The following is a 19,534-nucleotide window of genomic DNA, read 5'->3' as shown; positions in this document are numbered from 1 at the left end:
TAACAACTAAATATGTAATATTATTATATTCTGATGTCCTTCTGCTGCTGCTGCTGCTAAGTCGCTTCAGTCGTGTCCGACTCTGTGCGACCCCATAGACAGCAGCCCTCTAGGCTCCCCTGTCCCTGGGATTCTCCAGGCAAGAACACTGGAGTGGGTTGCCATTTCCTTCTCCAGTGCATGAAAAGTGAAAAGTGAAAGGGAAGTCGCTCAGTCGTGTCCAAATCTTAGCGACCCCATGGACTGCAGCCCACCAGGCTCCTCTGTCCATGGGATTTGCCAGGCAAGAGTACTGGAGTGGGGTGCCATCGCCTTCTCCACTGATGTCCTTCTAGGGAGGTCTAAACAGCTTAAGCTATTGAAGAAACTTGTAAAGCTGAAGGAAAATATTGTTTTAAAAATCATCTTTTTTTTTTCCTGCTATCTGGTCCAAACCTGACATTCTTTATTCTGTGGTGGGCCCACCAGTGCTCCAGGGAAGGAGCACGATATACGCAGCACAGGATGGACACCCTACCGACCTGCTTAAGAAGCCTGCCCCACCCCTCCCCGAGATTCACTTCTGTTTTGCTGCCGCTGTTCTGTAGGTTCAGAGCTTCATGCGAGGGTGGTTATGTAGAAGGAAATGGAAGACCATCGTGCAGGATTACATTTGTTCTCCTCACGCCGAAAGCATGAGGAAGAGAAACCAGATCGTGTTCACCATGGTCGAGGCGGAGTCGGAGTACGTCCACCAGCTCTACATCCTCGTCAACGGTTTTCTGCGGCCCCTGCGCATGGCGGCCAGCTCCAAGAAGCCTCCCATCAGCCACGACGACGTCAGCAGTATTTTTCTCAACAGGTTTGTCTTGGATAAGTAAAAGTTGTGTGAAAAACCTATCCATAGTTTTTAAAGGAAGTTTTACTTCACTTGTAAAAAAAGAGGTATAAATTCACCTGTATGAGCTTATGATATTGAAAATAAGAAAGCTATCATTGGTGTTTCATTATTAGCCCATGTTTTCTTATTTTTATCTTGTATATTGGCATCTAGTTGTTTCTGTCTTTTTTTTTTTCTATTTGACATGGCATTACCTACTGTTACCCTTCTGACATCTTGTCATTGTGTGTGTGTTGGGGAAAATTATCTCCTTCATAACCTGAGGGAAATGGAAGTGATTAATAGGTCTTCACATGTAACTTACACAGAGGTACTTTAGGAAGAACAAAAATTAACAGAGGGCCTGAGGATCTCTAGTAAGTTTATTTGCTCAATAAATATTTGTAGTGCGTTTTCTGCTGAGGATTCATCAGTGAACAAAGCAGAAGGTCCCTGCCTTCATAGAACTTAAATTTTGATGTGGGAATATAGACAATGAATAGTGAATAAGTAAAGATGCTGTATTTTATATTGTGATTAGTGCTGTGGAAGAAATAAAGAAGCAAAGGGGAGAAGGGAGAAAGCGGACTGCTAGGGTATTTTACTTAACATTGTAGTTATTTATTTGTTTCTGCGTGCTGCTTCGGCTTTCCAGGTGGTACTAGTTGTAAAGAACCCACCTACTAATGCAGGAGACATAAGAGACCCGTGTTCAATCCCTAGGTTGGAAAGATTCCCTAGAGGAGGGCGTGGCGGCCCACTCCAGTATTCTGTTTTACTTACCATTTTGGTTATCTATTTGTTTTTTAAGTAGATAAAAACATGCATTTAACCATGCATTTACATGGTTAAAAAAATTAAAACAACATGAGAACATCAAACAGCTTTGAACTCTGTCTCTCCCCACCCCATTTTCCTCGCTTGCCATCTGTAACTGTTTTCATTAGTTTTCGATATATCCTTACAGTGTCTCTTGATGTAGGTCAGTCAAATTTGAATATAATCTTATTTCCCGCCTTCTAACACAAAAGGCAAGTACTTTAACACATGCCTGTTTTTACAGGTACATATTAAACTTAACAGTATATCCTGGACATCTTTCCATATTTGATATATAAAAACAGTATTCTGTTTTTTAAAAGATTGCTGCATGGTATTACATTATGAAAACGTCTCATCATTTTTCTAGATGACTTCAGAAAGACTTCAGTGATACGTTAACATTTGAGCAGAGACTGCAGTTGAGGAGAAGGCAAGCCGTGTGGCTGCCTGAGGGGAGAGAGATGCGCACAGGAGATGCCCTGTGCAGAGGCCCGAGGCTGGAGCATGCCGGGGCCTCTGGACGGCCCAGTGTCAGTGCAGATGAAGGGAGACGTCAGAGTGGTAACAGTTAAGGCATTGTAAAGATGTTTTCTTTTACTCTAAATGAGATGGGGAGAGATTGGTGGGGTTTTAAGGAGAAGCATACCATGATGTGATTAGGTTTTAAAAGTTCACCCTGGTTTTCTCTTTTGAGTATAGACTGTGGGCAGATCAGTTTTGTGGCTATTCCAATAAACCAGGTGAGAGATGACTGTAGCAGGGAGGCCTATTAGGTGGGGCTAGTGCAGTAATCTAAGCAAGAGATGATGGAGGTAGTGATAAGTGATTAAATTCTGGGTGTATTTTTAACATAGAGCCAATAAGATTTGCTGATGAGTTAGAAGTGGATTTTGAAGGAAAGTCCAGGGTTTTGGGCCTGAATAACTAGAAAGATGGAACTGCTATTTATTAAATGGGGAAGATTGACATGAGAACAAGTTTATGAGAAGAGACCAAGAGTTTTTATCTCAAACTTGTCAAGTCTGAGATGCTGTTAGCCAGATCAAGTGAGCAGGGTTGGATGTTAGTCTGGAGTTCAGGGCTGGAGGTATAAATTTTGGAGTCTAATAGCATATGAATAGTGTTTAAAGTTGTTTGTCTGAATGTGATTACCAAGGGAGTGAGTACAAATGAATGAGAGAAGAGGACCAAGGACTGAGCCCTGGGATATTTCACCATTTAGAGGTTAGGAATGTGAAGAGCCACAGCAGGGCGGGGAAGGCAGGATGGACTGAAAGATTAGGACTGACATGTGTGCACTGCCCTGTGTAAAGCAGAAAGCTCGTAGGAGCCTACTGCACAGAGCAGGGAGCTCAGCTTAGTGCTCTGTGTTGACCTAGATGGATGGGATTGGGGTAGTGGGATGGAAGTTCAAGAGGAAGGGGATGTATGTATACATATAGCTGATAAACTTGTGTGCAGCAGAAATTAACACCACATTGTAAAGCAGCTGTACCCCTTCAAAAAATTATAATGAAGAGGATCTGCTAGGGTTGTAGGACACAAACCAGGAGACAGGTTGTCTTGGAAGCCAGTGCTGGCAGGAACAAGCAACTATGTCAAAAGGTCAAATAAAACAATAACTGAGAACTGACTGTGGGTTTAACGACTTGGAGCTTATTGGCAGTTTTGATGAGGGACCAAAACCTGATTTGGTGAAAAGGGGAATTGGAATTAGAAAGAGTTGGTGTAGAAAACTGTTTCAAGGAGGGTTGCTATAAAGAGGATCAGAGAAACAGAGGGGTACCTGCAGGTAAATAAAGAAATATAAAGTTGTGTGTGTGTTTGTGCATGTGTTTAGATGGGATAAAAATGACACCAACAGTGACAGGGCGGTGGGGCGGGGAAGGGATATGGGAAAGAGAGGGAAGAATTGCTGGAGCAGGGTACTTGCGCAGGCAGAAGTGGATAGAATGTGGTGAACAAGTCAAGAGCTTGACTTTCAGTGGGAGCATGGACAGGGAAGGAATAATACCTGGACACATCATGTGGTTAGGAATCAAGGATAGCAAGTGACAGTGCTGATGGGAGGGAAGTGCTGGAGTCAGGAAAGAGAGGAAAAGGTGTGAAATGATAATTAAGGAGAACAGGGCAGTGAATGGATGAGGGAAGTGTAATAGAACTGCTAGATACCAGGCTTGTGGTTGTGACTTTACAGTGAGACTATTCAGGATGATTTTATGTTGTTCTTAACTGTGGTGCTGGAGAAGACTCTTGAGAGTCCCTTGGACTGCAAGGAGATCCAACCAGTCCATTCTAAAGGAGATCAGCCCTAGGTGTTCTTTGGAAGGAATGATGCTAAAGCTGAAACTCCAGTACTTTGGCCACCTCATGCGAAGAGTTGACTTACTGGAAAAGATTCTGATGCTGGGAGGGACTGGGGGCAGGAGGAGAAGGGGACGACAGAGGATGAGATGGCTGGATGGCATCACTGACTCGATGGATATGAGTTTGGGTGAACTCCGGGAGTTGGTGATGGACAGGGAGGCCTGGCATGGTGCAATTCATGGAGTTGCAAAGAGTCAGACACGACTGAGCGACTGAGCTGATCTGAACCACCTTCAGCTGCATAAGTGCAGGTATAGAGTGGGCAAAGGGTTGAGTTTAACTAGTATTAGTGTGTATGAGGCTAATATGATGAACTGAAAAAAGAAAGGAGTTGAAGGTGTGTGCAAGGAAGGGGTTATAACACTAAACCATGAGATCTAAACTGTGGAGAATGGGAAATGATGTTGTGAGGGGATTTTGGTCAATAATAAGGCAGCAGGATCAATGGTCTCAGGTCCTGATGGTGGGACGGGATCTGGGGAATCAGGTTTCTAAAGATAATGAACTCGGAGGTAAGGGGATGGTCACAGAGCAGTGGCCCTGAAACTGAGGTAAGGGAGAGGATGTGGTTATGGACAGCAAGACGGTCTAGAGTACGATTGAAAGAGTGTTGTCTGAGGTCAGTGGAAGACAGGACCTTTGGAGAAAGTAGTTCAAAGACCTGAGAGAGGCCAGGTCATTGGAATGTTGTTTGTGTGCATATTGGAGTCACCAAGAATTGTTTTACCTGTTTTCTATTTAAATATCAAAATATGAAGGTAGATATGTCAGTTAGTTTTCAGTGTAGGAAAGAGGAACCTCCTCTGTGACTGGAGGGAGTTCACTGCTTATAGGATCCTTAGGAAGGGCTGGAGCACAAGTCAGACAGCAGGCCTGGACGACTGAATTCAAGGGCACAGCACCACAGATATAACCCAGAGGTTAGAAAACTACTGCTTCGGCCGTTGCCACCGCAGCTGCCTCTCAGCAGTATCAAACTGGTGCCTAGAAACTAGACCACTGAGGCTAGGCACTGAAATTGCCCCCAAAACACATGTGCGTGACTGACTTTCAGTAACAGGAAGGTGGCCTCTGCTTCTGCCTTTCATGTCTTACCATGTGCATCTATGGGTGGGACTGAATTTACATCTAGAACCCTCTCTGCAAGGGACTCTGGAAAATGTGGTTTTAGCTCTCCATCCTCTCTACCTAGAAGGACAATGGAATGGAGATTGAAGGACTAATCTACAATACCTACCAAAGTAGATTTGGTTGAAATCCTAAAACAACAAACACCGCTTAGTTAAAATTTCTATGAAAGAAAACAAATCACAGTCTACAAGGAGCATCTATCATGTTTCGTGGGCCATTCACAGATAGTAAGGATTTCCCATTGATGTTTCTTGTTGTGGACTTTGACTTATAACAAACCCAAGTATGTCACTGACATGAATAATCCTGTTTTTGGTTGTGTCGATGTCTTAGTTCAGAAAAACCTTCAAAAGTTCGTTCCAGTAGATTGATTCTAGTGAGGAGAAAGCAAATGTTACTTTGATAACTCCCCTTCTTAAACCTTCTAGAAATCTGGATCTTTAATTGATGCAGTCTTCATTCTAATATATTTATGTAGGCTACATCCTTTACAGAAGATTCCTTTCCCTTTCTGGCATGAGGGTTTTAGGAGTGGTTATGGTAGAGGTCTGCCAAGTCTTCCTCTCTGTCAAAACTCATTTTAGTGAAAGAGAGAGAACGATGGCTGAATTGTCATTTAGAATTAAATCTGAAGAGAAGGTTCTTAACTAATTTTCTGATTATCAGCTGAAGTGTTACATCCTAACAGTAGAAAGCTGTTTTTATCAGTATTATAAGTTGATGAAGAGGGTTATATGACACTGATTTGGTGCTTACTGTCTTCCAGTATTTGAGGCTTAGCTCAGAATTTTCGTTGAGGTTTTCGGGTTGTTGAAAGATAAACTGCCTTCTGGGGGCTGATATAATCCATGTCTTTATTGATTGTATGGTTCCAAGGCCCTCAGAGACATGTATATCATGTACCTAAGGTTTTAAGGATTCAGTGAACTTCTTTAACAAACTAGATACTTTATAGTGATTAAATTATATTATTTTTTCCATTTTTTATAGTGAAACAATCATGTTTCTTCATGAAATATTTCATCAAGGACTGAAGGCAAGAATAGCCAACTGGCCTACTTTAATTTTAGGTAAGTGCATGCTTTAGAGATAGAAAATTTTTTCTTAATGTGGTTACAATAAAGAGTAAAATAGTTTCAATGTTATTCATCCTAAGTTATTTGAACTTCCCTGATGACCTGGGAGGAGAAGGCACTGGCAACCCACTCCAGTACTCTTGCCTGGAAACTCCCATGGACGGAAGAGCCTGGTGGGCTGCAGTCCGTGAGGTCGCTAAGAGTCAGGCACGACTAAGCGACTTCCCTTTCACTTTAAACTTTCATGCATTGGAGAAGGAAATGGCAACTCACTCCAGTGTTCTTGCCTGGAGAATCCCAGGAACAGAGGAGCCTGATGGGCTGCCGTCTATGGGGTCGCACAGAGTCAGACACGACTGAAGTGACTTAGCAGCAGATGACCTGGGAGCTTCTGTGGGCACGGGGACTCTGCCCTTTTGACCCTTCCCCGTGGCCCATCAAGGTTCTTTGGGGACTAGAGTTGGGCTCTGCCTCGGGGTACATTCCACCAGGTCAGTCATTCTGGCATCTGCACTGGGCCGTGTAGCCTGATGCCTAGTGCCGGGAGCTGCTCTCTGCCATTCCTGCAGAGTGAGCAGTTTCTCCCTGTCCCATGGATAATTTACTGAGCACCAAGAGAGACGGCCATGTTTGCTTCTTCTTTCCAGCTGATCTGTTTGATATTTTGCTCCCCATGCTGAACATTTATCAAGAATTTGTGCGTAATCACCAGTACAGTCTCCAAGTGCTCGCCAATTGTAAGCAAAACAGAGACTTTGACAAACTCTTAAAACAGTATGAAGCCAACCCTGCCTGTGAGGGGAGGATGCTGGAGACATTCTTGACATATCCAATGTTTCAGGTAAGTCACCCAGGATGTGTCTTACAAGTCATTGATTCCAGCTCGATGTGACTGATACCCAGTGTGACCAGCATGAGATGTGCAAGTGTTCCCTGTGGGAGGTTGTGACACCTCCTCTGTCATCTTGAGCTTGACCCTGAGATAAACAAGTCTATGCCACACATTCTCTCCAGTCTGTCTAGTATTTGTAAGAAAACCAGGCATTTTTGAGACAATTAAATCAGTGATTTTTTTTCTTTTTTTGAAAAGCAGCACAAATTTCTCTCTGCAGAAAGATTCCTCACAGACCTCTTCCTCGGAGTCTCCTCCTCCAGCGTGTTTAAAAATATTATTGGGTTTACAGAAATAGGCTGCTGTGCAAATGTTCCAGTGCGGGCTGGTTGCATAAAAGGTTCTGGGGCCGAGGGGTGGGGGGTAGGAAGGACTGCTGGGAAGGTGTTTGTTTTCCTGCCCTGTTCTCATTGCTGCGAGTCTCCCTTGGCTGGAGCTCTGCAGAGCACAAGGAGGACCTTCCCTATCACAGAGGCTGTGGGGAGACGAAGGAGCCAGAGCCCCTGGCCAGGCCTGGGGACTCCTGGCCCCTAGTCAGGTTGCTCCAGTGAACCTAGGGCTTGTCCCAACATTCACTTTTGGGGGTTAGAGCAACCCCAAGGGTCAAGTACACTTGCGTCCTTTCCTGTGTCTAGGACTTCACCACTCTTTAGTGAGAGCTGCAGAGGCCAAAATGTGAATTGAATCTCCTGTCCTTTTAAAAAGTGTTGATTTTGTTCTTTTGGAAAAGCATCGAGTGTTCCCGTTGTGGAATTTGTGGGGCTTCAGTCCAGCCCTCCAGATTGTTATGTGGCAAACCGACTCTTCTAATCATGTGTATTATGGTTTCTGTGGAGGGCTTTGTCCCTCTGAACGGCTATCTCTGACCTCAGCTGATCGTTCCGTAGCCTCCAAGAGAGATGCTCCTCTGGTTCGTAATTGCTTGTCTTAAAGTTTGTCACTCCCGCTTGAAATCCTGGAAGTCACTGTAGAAGTTTAGTAAGATTTTAAAAAACCAAAACGATGCATGTGTAACAACTTAAGTATAGTGAAACTTTGTAGTGCCCTTTTGTTTTTTCTTCACCATGGAACTGAATTGTTTAACTCTTTGCCTCTCTGAACAAATATTCCATAAGAGAAACTACAAAGAAAAAAAATGCTTTTTAAAAACCTTATACAAAATTATAATTTGGGGTTTTGTTTACAGTGAAACAAAATTTTATGCAATGTTCTGAGATTCTATTTGAATCTTTGGCAATTAGCTCTAGGTTATGATTAAATTCTCTAAACCCGGTCTGCCTAGCAACCCTCAACTCAGGTGGATAAACAAAGGTAGGGTTGTGAAAGATGCATGGAACATTCAGAGAGGAACCTCACTCCCTTCCTGAAAGCCCACTAATGCCTTTTCAAGTATTATTTCCCTTGCTGTGAGTCTCTCAGTGGTTTAAAATGCAAGAACTGTACTTGAATTTTAGGTCAGGTGTCCAAACAGTTGAATGTAGGGCCTTGGAAAGGCCTTTGGATTTCTTCAAAATGCTGAGATAGTCTTCTTCTAACCTTTTCTCCTCCTGGAGTTTAAGCCCAATAACAACAAGTTGGCATTTTGATTGATCCCAGGGAATGAATTCCTATAGTGTCCAAAAGGGACCATTGGGTTGGGAAGATTTAGCAGACCTGCATGGCCTGCTCTTCCTTCAGTCGTAGCATTGGGAAACTTAACTGAACCAATCTGAATTTCTGTTTCTTAAGTTTAAAATTGGGACAGTTGAGCTCTAAATATCTCCCAGAGCCTTGGCTCTCTGGGGGACCAGACTAGAAATTTGAGCTGGGTAACTAACTTCTAAGAGTCTCAGATCCCTCCCTCCAGATCCTAGAATTAAGCTAAAGGGTCAGATGTTGAGATTGTCTGTTTTTTTTTAAGACTAGGGTAACCAGCGGGTACTGGAAGAAGCCTCAAACTGAAAAGAATTTAGCCAGAATTGGTGCAACTGCAAGAAATGTGCAAATTGAAAGAGCGCTGAATTCTGCTCTTATTTATTTGCTTCTCCAAAACTGTTTTCCTTCTCTGTAGCTATTTTGAACAGACCGAGAGCAGAAAACACTGGAATTGCTGCCCAAATGCCTTGTTCTCCCTCCTGCCTTCTTCCTAGGAGAGACCATGTAGAAACACTTGGGAGAAAACTGCCCTTTCTAGAAACTTGAAGGTTCTTCTTGCTAGGTCCATTTTATACTTCTTGTTCCCTTTTGGTCCTTTTCCTGAGGAGCCCTGAAGCGTTTGCTCCCTCAGATGGTCTGCTTCCCTCTGCATAAATTGTATTAGCAGTGGTACTTCTGCACATCCGCCTTGCTCCAGCGTAAGCTGGACACCTTGGGATAAAACTGGGGTGTAATGCTTTTTTCCTTAGATCAGGAGTGGAAGAGGTGACCTTAGCTTGTACTGCCAAGAGGCCACTGCTGAGTCTAGATAAGGAGGCAAAAGTTGGTATGGGGGCCGAAGGAGGAAGAGAAGTAAATGGAAACTTTTAGCCTGTGTATATTTAGAGAAGTGTTATATTCCACCTCTTCTGGGCTGTTTGTTGAGTAAGTCAGTTGTTACTGTGAGTGAATTATGCTGAGCTATGGAAACATGGAGGAATTATAGTGAATTTATCCTTAATTGATGATGCAGTGAATTTATCCTCAGTTGGACTATTAATATCAGACAAGAAAGTTTGTGTTATCAAGATATTTGTTATAGACAATATGGTAGTCATTAACTTAATTTTTATTTAGCAAAAACAGTGGTTTGGCTAGTACTGTTTAAATTGTCTTCAGAGGCTCATACGTCCATAAATGAGCAAATCATGAAATCTGCTTCTGACAAGGACAGTGCTGTTAGAGGTCCTCCAGGAAGTAGCCACTTGCTGCTTTACTTACCTACTTACTGTAACTAAAGAGCAAGCTAATTAGTGTCTAAAGGTGACAAGTATTATTTCATAATTGAAAGAATTATGATTCATCTAGACAATCCTTACTGTGATCCTTGGGTTTTTGGGGGGTGTGTGTGTGCGCACTCAGTTGTATCTGACTTTTTGTGACCCCATGGGGTGTGTGTGTGTGTGTGCGCACGCACATGCACGCTCAGTCTTATCTGACTCTTTGCAACCCCATGGACTGTAGCCCACTAGGTTCCTCTGTCCATGGAATTTTCCAGGAAAGAATACTGGAGTGGGTTGCCATTTCCTACTCCAGGGGATTTTTCCGGCCCAACCCACGTATCGAACCCTTGTCTTTTACATCTCCTGTGTCTCCTGTATTTGCATGTGGATTTTTTTTTTGCTTTACCACCTGGGAAGCTCCAAGGTCTTTTGGGAGGACAGCTTTATAATCAGTTCTTGAATATGTCAGATGAGCTCTTTGGAGCACTGTCCATTTCTCTCTGCAGAAGTCCTTAGCCTGCTTTTTGGTAGTTTCAGGCTTATTTGTTTCTCCACCAGAAAGTGAGACGGGCCAGTTACTTTCAAATCCATCCACTTGACACTTAGCCAAAGAGCTTTCTAAAGTAGATTTAATGATTGGAGGAGGATCATGAAGCTATTGACTGAGCTTAGTTTTGTGGGTTTTCAGAACATTATAAGCAGTCAGGCTCTCCCACTCCTGCCCTCCACTTGTTATGAAAAATTGAGTACCTTAGCTATTGATTGCCTTGATTTTCTTGTAGAACTACTAACTTAGAGGCAAACTTTTATCAGTCATGGCATTGTACAAAAGGGATATTTGAAAGCATACTTATCCCAGCAGCCTTTACCAAGAGGAATGGCCCAACCAGCTGTCTTAGTGAGAAGTTTATGGGGTAGAGAGGCACAAAGCCTCCTCACATGAGCTTCAGAGGAAGGGTTCTCTTGTGACCCATCCTCCTATAACTGAGGATACTGCACTTCCAAAACCCTGACTTGATGACAGTCTCTAGGACATGATCCTAGAGTATGAACTGCTGATAGATGTCTACGCTTAGGGCACTGCCCTCTGTACCCATGGGTAATCTGGGTATGCAGTAAATATTAGCAAATGACCCAGTGAAGGCAAGAGAGGAAAAGCAGATTTGTAGATAGAGCTGCCAGTGCCTCAGGTCAGCATGAAAGGAGCTACCCACAGAGTCTTGGGAAGCTGCTTTACTTTCTTCATTCTTAGAGGTCCTTTCAAAGGCTGAGTAAGACCCCAGTCCCTGCAGAGACACCCAGTAGACTAGTGTACTGGTCAGAACTGGGCTCACGGTTGGCTCTGCCATTGACTGTGAGGCCACTTTGGGCAAGTTATGGAACCTCTTCATGCCTTGCGTCCTTGTCCATAAAGTGGGGAAATGATCCTTATGTTTTGCTGGAGGATTGGATGCAAACCTCAAACTCCCAATCTGACCCATAGTGGGCAGCATTATGGTAGGTATTGTTCATGCAGGTTTTTATTAAAATTAAACCCAATGCCCCTGCTGTCTAACAATTTTTTGTTTATAAGCCAGTAAAAAACATGTTGAGTTAAATCAACATATTTAACTTGAGTTAATTCTTCATTGTGTTCTATTAAATCCTCCACAGGGTTGGTGGCGTTTCTGCTTTTGAGAGAATTCAGATAGATAGTCTGTTCATTAATAAAAGTATAAGCAAATGATCTAATTAAACAGTACTGCTTACTGCTAGAAGGATGAGTTGAGGTAAAGCAGGATCAGAATGTAATAAGGGTAAACATATCTTTTCCCACGTTTTGATTCTTAAAGAGAACATTGCAATAGGATTATCAATTTAAAAATTGTAGACAGACAAACAAATCTAAAATACAGACTCAAGTGACTTGCTGATAACTGTATCTTTTACCCTATGAACCAGTTTTCAAAAATTATGATTGAGAAATGTATGATTATATTAAAAATCTAAAGAAACATTGTTTCTTTGTACCTTACCATCTTCATGTGTTCTTGGTGAAGTTTTCGCGTGTGTGAGGTTTGAAACATAGTTCATTTTAAATGTATTTTAAAAAAATATTTGTTTATGGGGCTTCAAACATTTGTTTGAAGCCTAATATTCAAACTGAGTGGTCCAGTGGCTAAGACTCTGTACTCCCAATGCAGGGAGCCTGGGTTTGATCTCTGGTTAGGGAACTAGATCCCAAATGTGCAACTAGGACCCAGTACAGCCAAATAAATAACTATTTTTTAAAATATATTTGTAAAACAATCAGACGTGTCAGAGTAGAGATGAGCTCTTCAGAAGTGGTGATGGCACAGTAGAGAAGGTTAGTGTTACTCACCTGACCCTCCTGCTCACGCTGGCCTTGGTTTGCTTCTAGATCCCCAGGTATATCATCACGCTTCATGAACTCCTGGCTCATACACCCCATGAGCATGTGGAGAGGAAAAGTCTGGAGTTTGCAAAATCCAAACTAGAGGAACTGTCCAGGTATGTGAAGAATTTATAATAAAGGCTTGATATGGCAAAGCAGCATGTCAGTCTTTTGTGAAGACCTAATGTAGACTCTGGGAGTTGGTGATGGACAGGGTGGCCTGGCGTGCTGTGGTCCATGGGATCGCAGAGTTGGATGCAACTGAACTGAACTGAATGTGTATGTCCACAGGAACAAGAAGCAAGATGAAAGCAGCTTCTCAGATTCCCCTGAACATTAAATGCTAGCTTCTGAGATGGTGCTCAGTCAGCATGGTCATTAATTTTCACCAAAAAAAGTATATATATATATATATATATATATATATATATATATAACATTTATATAATAAGTATAATTATATATATATAAAATCTTTGAAAATGATTTTATGTCATTCAAGTTTATATAATTGAGATTAGACACAGTTTGGTTTAAGTTTGAAAAGATTCACGTTTCTTTCATTATAATAGGAAGATGGTTAGTTGCGTTTTTATATTCATATTTGGTAAGAAGTTGGAGAATGTATATTTTCGATTGATCAGTGACTTTTCAGTGTTTCAGGCATTTCTTTACAGCTGTGTTCCTTTAACTTATAAGGAACAAATATAAATAGTATATGTAGTATCAAGGTCTCTAGTTTGCTCCACCTCTAAGAAACGGCATCCTAATTTCAATGAAAGAAGCTGTTCATAAAATAATGTGTTGCTTTCCTGTTGCATTTATAAGCAACAGTCCCAGAATACTCCATTTGCTTTGCTTTAAGTCATGACTTGATGAAGCTTAGAAGTCCAGTGTGACTTACCCTACATCTCCAGTTAAACTTATACAAGGTCAAACCCTTGCTTCCCAGATGGAACTCTGTTGCTTACCTACTGGAATAATAGAAGATCTCTCATTGTGGTCCTGTATTGTATTTGACAGGGTCATGCATGATGAAGTGAGCGACACCGAAAACATAAGGAAGAACCTTGCCATAGAAAGAATGATCGTTGAGGGCTGTGATATTTTGCTGGACACCAGCCAGACTTTCATCCGCCAAGGTAAGTCCTTGTTCAGCGGACTCACCAGCTAAGTGGTCTCTGTACCTGTCACGTTATCACAGGCAGATCCAGGAAAGCATTGTGGAGCAGGCTTGATGTAGCTGTTTGCTTGATGCTGTTCGTGCAGGACGTCCCCATGGCCTTGACCGAGGCTGTGGTTGAGGCCCACCTTTGTGCTGTTTCTTTTCAGGGGCCATGAAAAACAGCAACACAATAATAGTAAAGCACGAGTGGGACAGTAAATTGCATTCAGACTGGACCCTTCTCCTCAGTGGACCGGACATTCTCTGCAGCTCCAAGGAGGACAGATTGGTCTGGCCGATTGGAGTGGCAGTGCCAGGTGGTGACGACATCCAGGCAAAGGCCCGAGAGAAACTTGCCTCACTCAAAGCCCTTTCCCATAGGAGAGGGGACAATGTCCGCAGTGAAAACAGCTGCCTCTTGTTCCCATTTTTCATCAGCACTTCCGGATCGGCCCCACATGATATGACTTGATTCAGTTGGTAACTCCAGTTGCTAGATGAAATGTCTCAACTTGCCCTGCCATATTTTGGCGATGGCCAAGGTATCACGTTTGAGGGGTGTGCTTTGGGGGCATCACCCAGTAAGTTAAGCCTTTGAAGAGTGGAAGATATTTATGCTGGAAGTTGTAGAGAAGCTATGTCATGACAGTGCATATTCCTCCGTGGTTCTTATTACAAACTACACGAAGTAAACCACACTCGAAATTCTTTGCAAGTGTGTAGGTGTCCTGAGGGAGGGGAACATGCCCTCACAGAGTCGATTTCAGGCAGTATATTGCACACAGTCATAATTTTGAACTTGGGGAGGAGTGGCATATACATTTGGAACTAGAATTAACCTTTAATGTGGTTTCTGTTTATAACGTGCCAATATTAATTGAAGATATTTGCATTTCTAGTGCCTACCAAAATGTGCTGCCTGAAACATTTTTTTTTACCTCATCAAACGACATTATTTGTGCTGCACACATTAATTTTTGCACACAACACTTAAAAAATTTAACACATGCTGTTCTATTTTCCATTATTTATTTACAAGGAGAGAAGTCACACATATGTTAAAGTTTGGAAGTATATTTCAGGATATGATACCTTTCGCATTTTTGACTTGAAGTATTAATTTTTCTTTAAGTGATAGTGGACTATAACGCTGACAACAGCAGGCCTTCCTAATTCCCCCTCCATTCCTCTTCACAGACTGCGTCCCCATATTGGCTTCCTGCCTTTCTGGCATCGTCTGCCTCTGTGCCTTTACATGTGTAGGCCCCTGGGGACCAGCGATTCCCTCATCCATGTTTCTTGTGCCTGTGGAAGGTCCTCTTGTCCTGCTAGGCTCAGATCAGAGCCTTTTACATTTCCTCATCTTCCCCTCCTCTCCCCTCCAGTGTGAATGAGTGTACTTTCCTCCTCATCTCCAAGCGCCTTTGCTCCTGGTGTGTGCATCTTGTCTTCTTCAACGTGTTTACAATTGCTGTAACTCTGAAGGGTACTATTTATGAATTCTCTCTTGCCTAGTTCAATGCTTTCCATTATACGGACAATGGATTAAATTGAATTGCTTGTTGAACTGCAGCTTTGAATGTCAGCTGTCTTGTTTTGTATTTCTCTTATGTTTGGAGTCCACCGAAAAATACTTACTACAGGACTTGAGCTTTGTAATATGTGAAAATGGAAACAAAAGTTTCTATAACTAATATTCAATTTCTGAAAGGACTTTGGATTGATGAGTATTATTATTATACATAAACGTTTAATATATTTCTAAGTTGGAAAAAAGCATCTATGATGAAAAATGCTGGAAGGTTGAATACAGTGAAGAAATCTTATTTTTTTTTTCCTTGCACCAGAAAAACCAATCATGAGCCACCTCTCTCTTTGATTCATGTCTAGATTTTATTTATTGCTTGTTCTGTACCACCTGTTTGAGGAGCTTTTGTCAGCTATTAATATATCTGATGTTATTGCTGTATTGACATTGATATTAATGATTTGCCTTTCAGCAGTATTTTTCTGTGTTGTTTGGTTTGGTTAGTCTGTTTGGGAATTATTCAATAAAGGTGGTTTAAAAAGAAATCAGGCCTTAATCTGAAAGTAGAAAGTAATCCAATTACAGTCAATTTGGAACGTTTGTGTTGTTTTGCTTTGGTTGCTACAATTATTACTTTTACTAGATACTTTCAATGCATGAGTGCAAACATTTGCATATGTATGTGTGTTTTCAATCTTAAAATGAATTTTAATTCTGAGGACTAGAAAAAATAAGGTCGTCTGAAAGCTCCACTCTGAATAGGGGTGATAGCCAATCTTGAATGTCAATCCGTGGGAATTTATTGGTTGAAATAGCTTATTTTATTATAAACTGATTCCAATTACTAGATAGTTGATGAGTATGATGCAAAGGACTGTGTCATAGCAGCGGTCTGACATTGTCATTTATTTTCAAAATCTTTTCAAAGTTTCTTGAGCAAATGTTGTACATGTTTGAGGCAATAATAGTATAGCTAGCTACATCATGGAAATAAAATCCTTTCTCCTCCCTTTCCTTGCTGTGTGATACTGGACAATTTACTTAACTTCTTTTAGCCCCAGTTTCCTTTCTTTGTTGTTTAGTCAGTATGTCGTGTCTCTTTTGTGACCCCATGGACTGGGGCCCGCTAGGTTGCTCTGTCCATGGGGTTTCCTAGGCAGGAATACTGGAGTGGGTTGCCGTTTTCTTTTCCAGGGGATTTTCCTGATCCAAGGCTCGAACCTGCGCCTCCTGCCTTGGCAGGCAGATTCTTTACCACTGAGCCACCAGGGAAGCTCCTTCCTCTTTCTAAGTGGGTTTAATAGTAGTACCTGTCTTTTAGGGTTGTTGTGAAAATTAAATGTTCATAAGAACGACTGGAGTCAGTGAGATTATGACATAAACTTTAAAAACCAAGATCTAAATTTTGGAATAAGTTTCTATTTTCAGTAACATGAAATATATATGAATATTTATTAGAAGATAAAGGCACTGTAAGTTGACATTTTGTGCAAAATCCATTATACATAGTCATCGTTGTCTGGTAGAAAGGTGAATCAGGAAAAGTAAATAGAGTGACCGAATTTAAAGCTAAATGCATTGAGAATGAAACATGAAACTTTCTGGTACTTTAATCATTCCCAGACTCAAAATCATGTACTTTCAATGTACCAGTGTTCTCTGAAAATTGTAACATGGGGTCTGGAAATAGTTATACCTTTTCGAATGCCTAATCCAATAACCTGGAAATTGTTCTTCAGTCTTTTTTAACTACTGAATGGAATAAGACTAAGGGCATTATCCAGTCTTGAATGCCACACCATGGGAATTTAGTGACTGAAAAACAAGTTTTTGTAAAAGTTGAACCCAGTTATTAGATAGACTGATGACGATGGTAATGCAAAGGATCATTAAGACTAATGATTTCACTTATTTGTAGTAACTAGAAAGGAATCTTTAAGTCTCATAGTTGTGTTGAAAAATCATGTCAAACATAAGATGAAATGTGAAAAAAAACCCACTTAACATCTTTTTCAATATTATTTTATAAACCAGTGTTGAAATTGTTCACTTCTAATTCAGATGTACAGATTTCTGTGCATACCTAATGCATATAGTCTCCTATTTGGATCCAAGATGAGCAGTTATAGATTAGGCGTATTAGTGTATAGTTGCCAAGGAAACATTTGGTTTTTTACTTCAAAGCTAAAATTCACAATAATGACTAATGCATGAGTTAACAGTGTATTTTAAAATTTCCAACTTACAAAATCATTAAATACTAGAAGCATTTACCCACAAACACATTATTATTCAGTTTTCTTAGCCTCCGTTATATCCTTTCTGAGAACGACCCTTAAGCCCACTTGTCCACCTGTCTCTGCTGCAGTCTTCCGCTCGGCCCTAACCCATCTGTCTGGATGACTCATGACCGCCCATGGCAAAGCTAGAACTTTCTGTCTTTTCCCATCCATTCCCTTTCTGACTTTCAGTTTTTATGCTGCTGAATCCACCACCGTCTCCTGGCCAGGATAACCCAAGTCCTCTGAAAGATCTCTGGCTTTGATTCCACCAGTGGGTCTCACAAGTACAATCCTTCTGTGGCGTTTACTTGCTCATTTACTCCTCTAAGCGTTCTGCCTTCCGCTTTTTCACCTTGCCTTTATTCCTCATATTTGATTACTTGCTCTCTGTGCTCTCTGCCAGTTTGCTCCCACCTACCTCTCTTCCTTGTTGCCCATTCCTATCACTGGAGCCAAGCCCTTTCCCACGCCTGTTCCCCAGTCCCACGCCCTCCCCCGGGACCACCTCTGTGTTATTCTTTAGGCACCAAATAGACGATGACTGTGCCTCTGTCAGGCAGGCCACTTAAACACTCACCTGAATGGGTGGCATTCAGGGACCCATGGAAATTTGGGTGTTTTACCTCCTGCACATCCTTAGATATCTGTAAAGGTAGGTACTGTTTGGAATAGTCATATGTTAATGTAAGTGTTTTGTGACCCACAATCATAGATTTATATTCCAAAAACACAATTTAAAAAAACCAATCAGGAAACCTAGGAAATGTTTGAAGAGGAAAATAAAGTTGCCTATAGTCTCATCTCTTAGTGATGACCACTGTTCATAATTAAGTGATGAAGAGTCATTTAATAGTTCTTATGAGGCTGATAGGAGCCTTCGTAAAGCTACATTTGGGGTAGGTGGTGAATTATACAAATAGTAGAAATAGTAAAATCAAAGCTATAAAAAAAAAAAGAAATAGTACTGACTCAGAGCATTTCAGAAGTCAGAGGCAATGTATTTGCAAGCATCTTTCTTAGTGTTTTTTGGTTGATATTTAAATTAGAATTTCTTTTTGAGGAGAGCAGGAGGTCATAATTAGAGGGAAATTATATAAAATCTGTGCTTAGCTTCTTGAATGGAGGATTGTTTCCCTCACAGGAGTGTTCTGCATATAGAATTTATGTGGTTTCTTTTCCATGTAGATTTCACAAAGAATTTTTATCACATATAATTTAAATGTAACCTGAAATAACTGCCCTTTAGAAACAGCCCTTCACTAAATTGTGTTGAATTGTATAATCTGTGTATTTTTATAATGTACATTTAAAAATGTACATTATAAATGTGCATCATGTTTTTAAATACGAAGTAGGCTATATTAATGCTATTTATCTACCTTCATTGCTTTAGGAAAAACAAATTTGATTTGCTTTTTATTATGTTGTTTTATTACTATATGTAATTATACAATATGTACTCTTATTCTTATGTAAATAAATTGAAAAAGATCAGATTATGAAGGACAGAAGGCAGAAATGTCTCATTCTTTGAATTCAGTATGGCTTTGTTTTAAATTTATTTTCCAGCTTATATATAAATAATCAAATCTAAAGTGTTCTACAAAAATAGTAAGAATTGGTGTGACTCGTAAAGCATAGCAATGCATTGCTTCTTCTGATCAAAGTGCAAGGGATTTGCTTGTTCCGATGGTGCATCAAAAAAATTCCTTGATTTCTTGGGAAACAGGTCCTAGTGTTTTTGCATCAGGAACTGCTCTCACTTGACAGAATTTTAATTGCTGTGTGTTCTTCACTTTTGTGATCACCAGGTTCTCTTATTCAAGTACCTTCCGTTGAGAGAGGGAAACTTAGTAAAGTTCGCCTGGGTTCATTGTCTTTGAAAAAGGAAGGAGAAAGACAGTGCTTCTTGTTTACAAAACACTTTTTAATTTGTACAAGAAGTTCAGGAGGAAAGCTGCATCTGCTCAAGGTACTGGTTTTACATATTCCATTTAGGTTCTGTGCACTTAAGAGGCATTGAGGTTAATTTAATTGTGACTGTCCCATGCCTGCTATCATAAAATAGATTATTATGATATCATGGTGAGGTAATATACAGTTGCCAACCTTGACGTACA

General features: G+C 41.0%; 1 protein-coding gene across 1 annotated transcript in view; it reads left to right on the top strand.

The window, feature by feature from the left end:
* RASGRF2 (Ras protein specific guanine nucleotide releasing factor 2) overlaps positions 1-19,534 on the top strand; it is a 266,419-nt gene that overhangs the window by 107,923 nt on the left and 138,962 nt on the right. The window contains exons 5-10 of the mRNA XM_040239434.1: positions 588-841; positions 6,170-6,249; positions 6,903-7,096; positions 12,446-12,555; positions 13,463-13,581; positions 19,226-19,386. Coding sequence (XP_040095368.1) covers positions 588-841; positions 6,170-6,249; positions 6,903-7,096; positions 12,446-12,555; positions 13,463-13,581; positions 19,226-19,386 — 918 coding nt within the window. The remainder of the gene's footprint in view (positions 1-587; positions 842-6,169; positions 6,250-6,902; positions 7,097-12,445; positions 12,556-13,462; positions 13,582-19,225; positions 19,387-19,534) is intronic.

Source organism: Oryx dammah, unplaced genomic scaffold (genome assembly GCF_014754425.2).
Source record: "Oryx dammah isolate SB20612 unplaced genomic scaffold, SCBI_Odam_1.1 HiC_scaffold_5, whole genome shotgun sequence".
NCBI lineage: Eukaryota > Metazoa > Chordata > Mammalia > Artiodactyla > Bovidae > Oryx > Oryx dammah.
The sequence above is the reverse complement of the archived record's forward strand: the minus strand, read 5'-3'. Positions and strand labels throughout refer to the sequence as shown.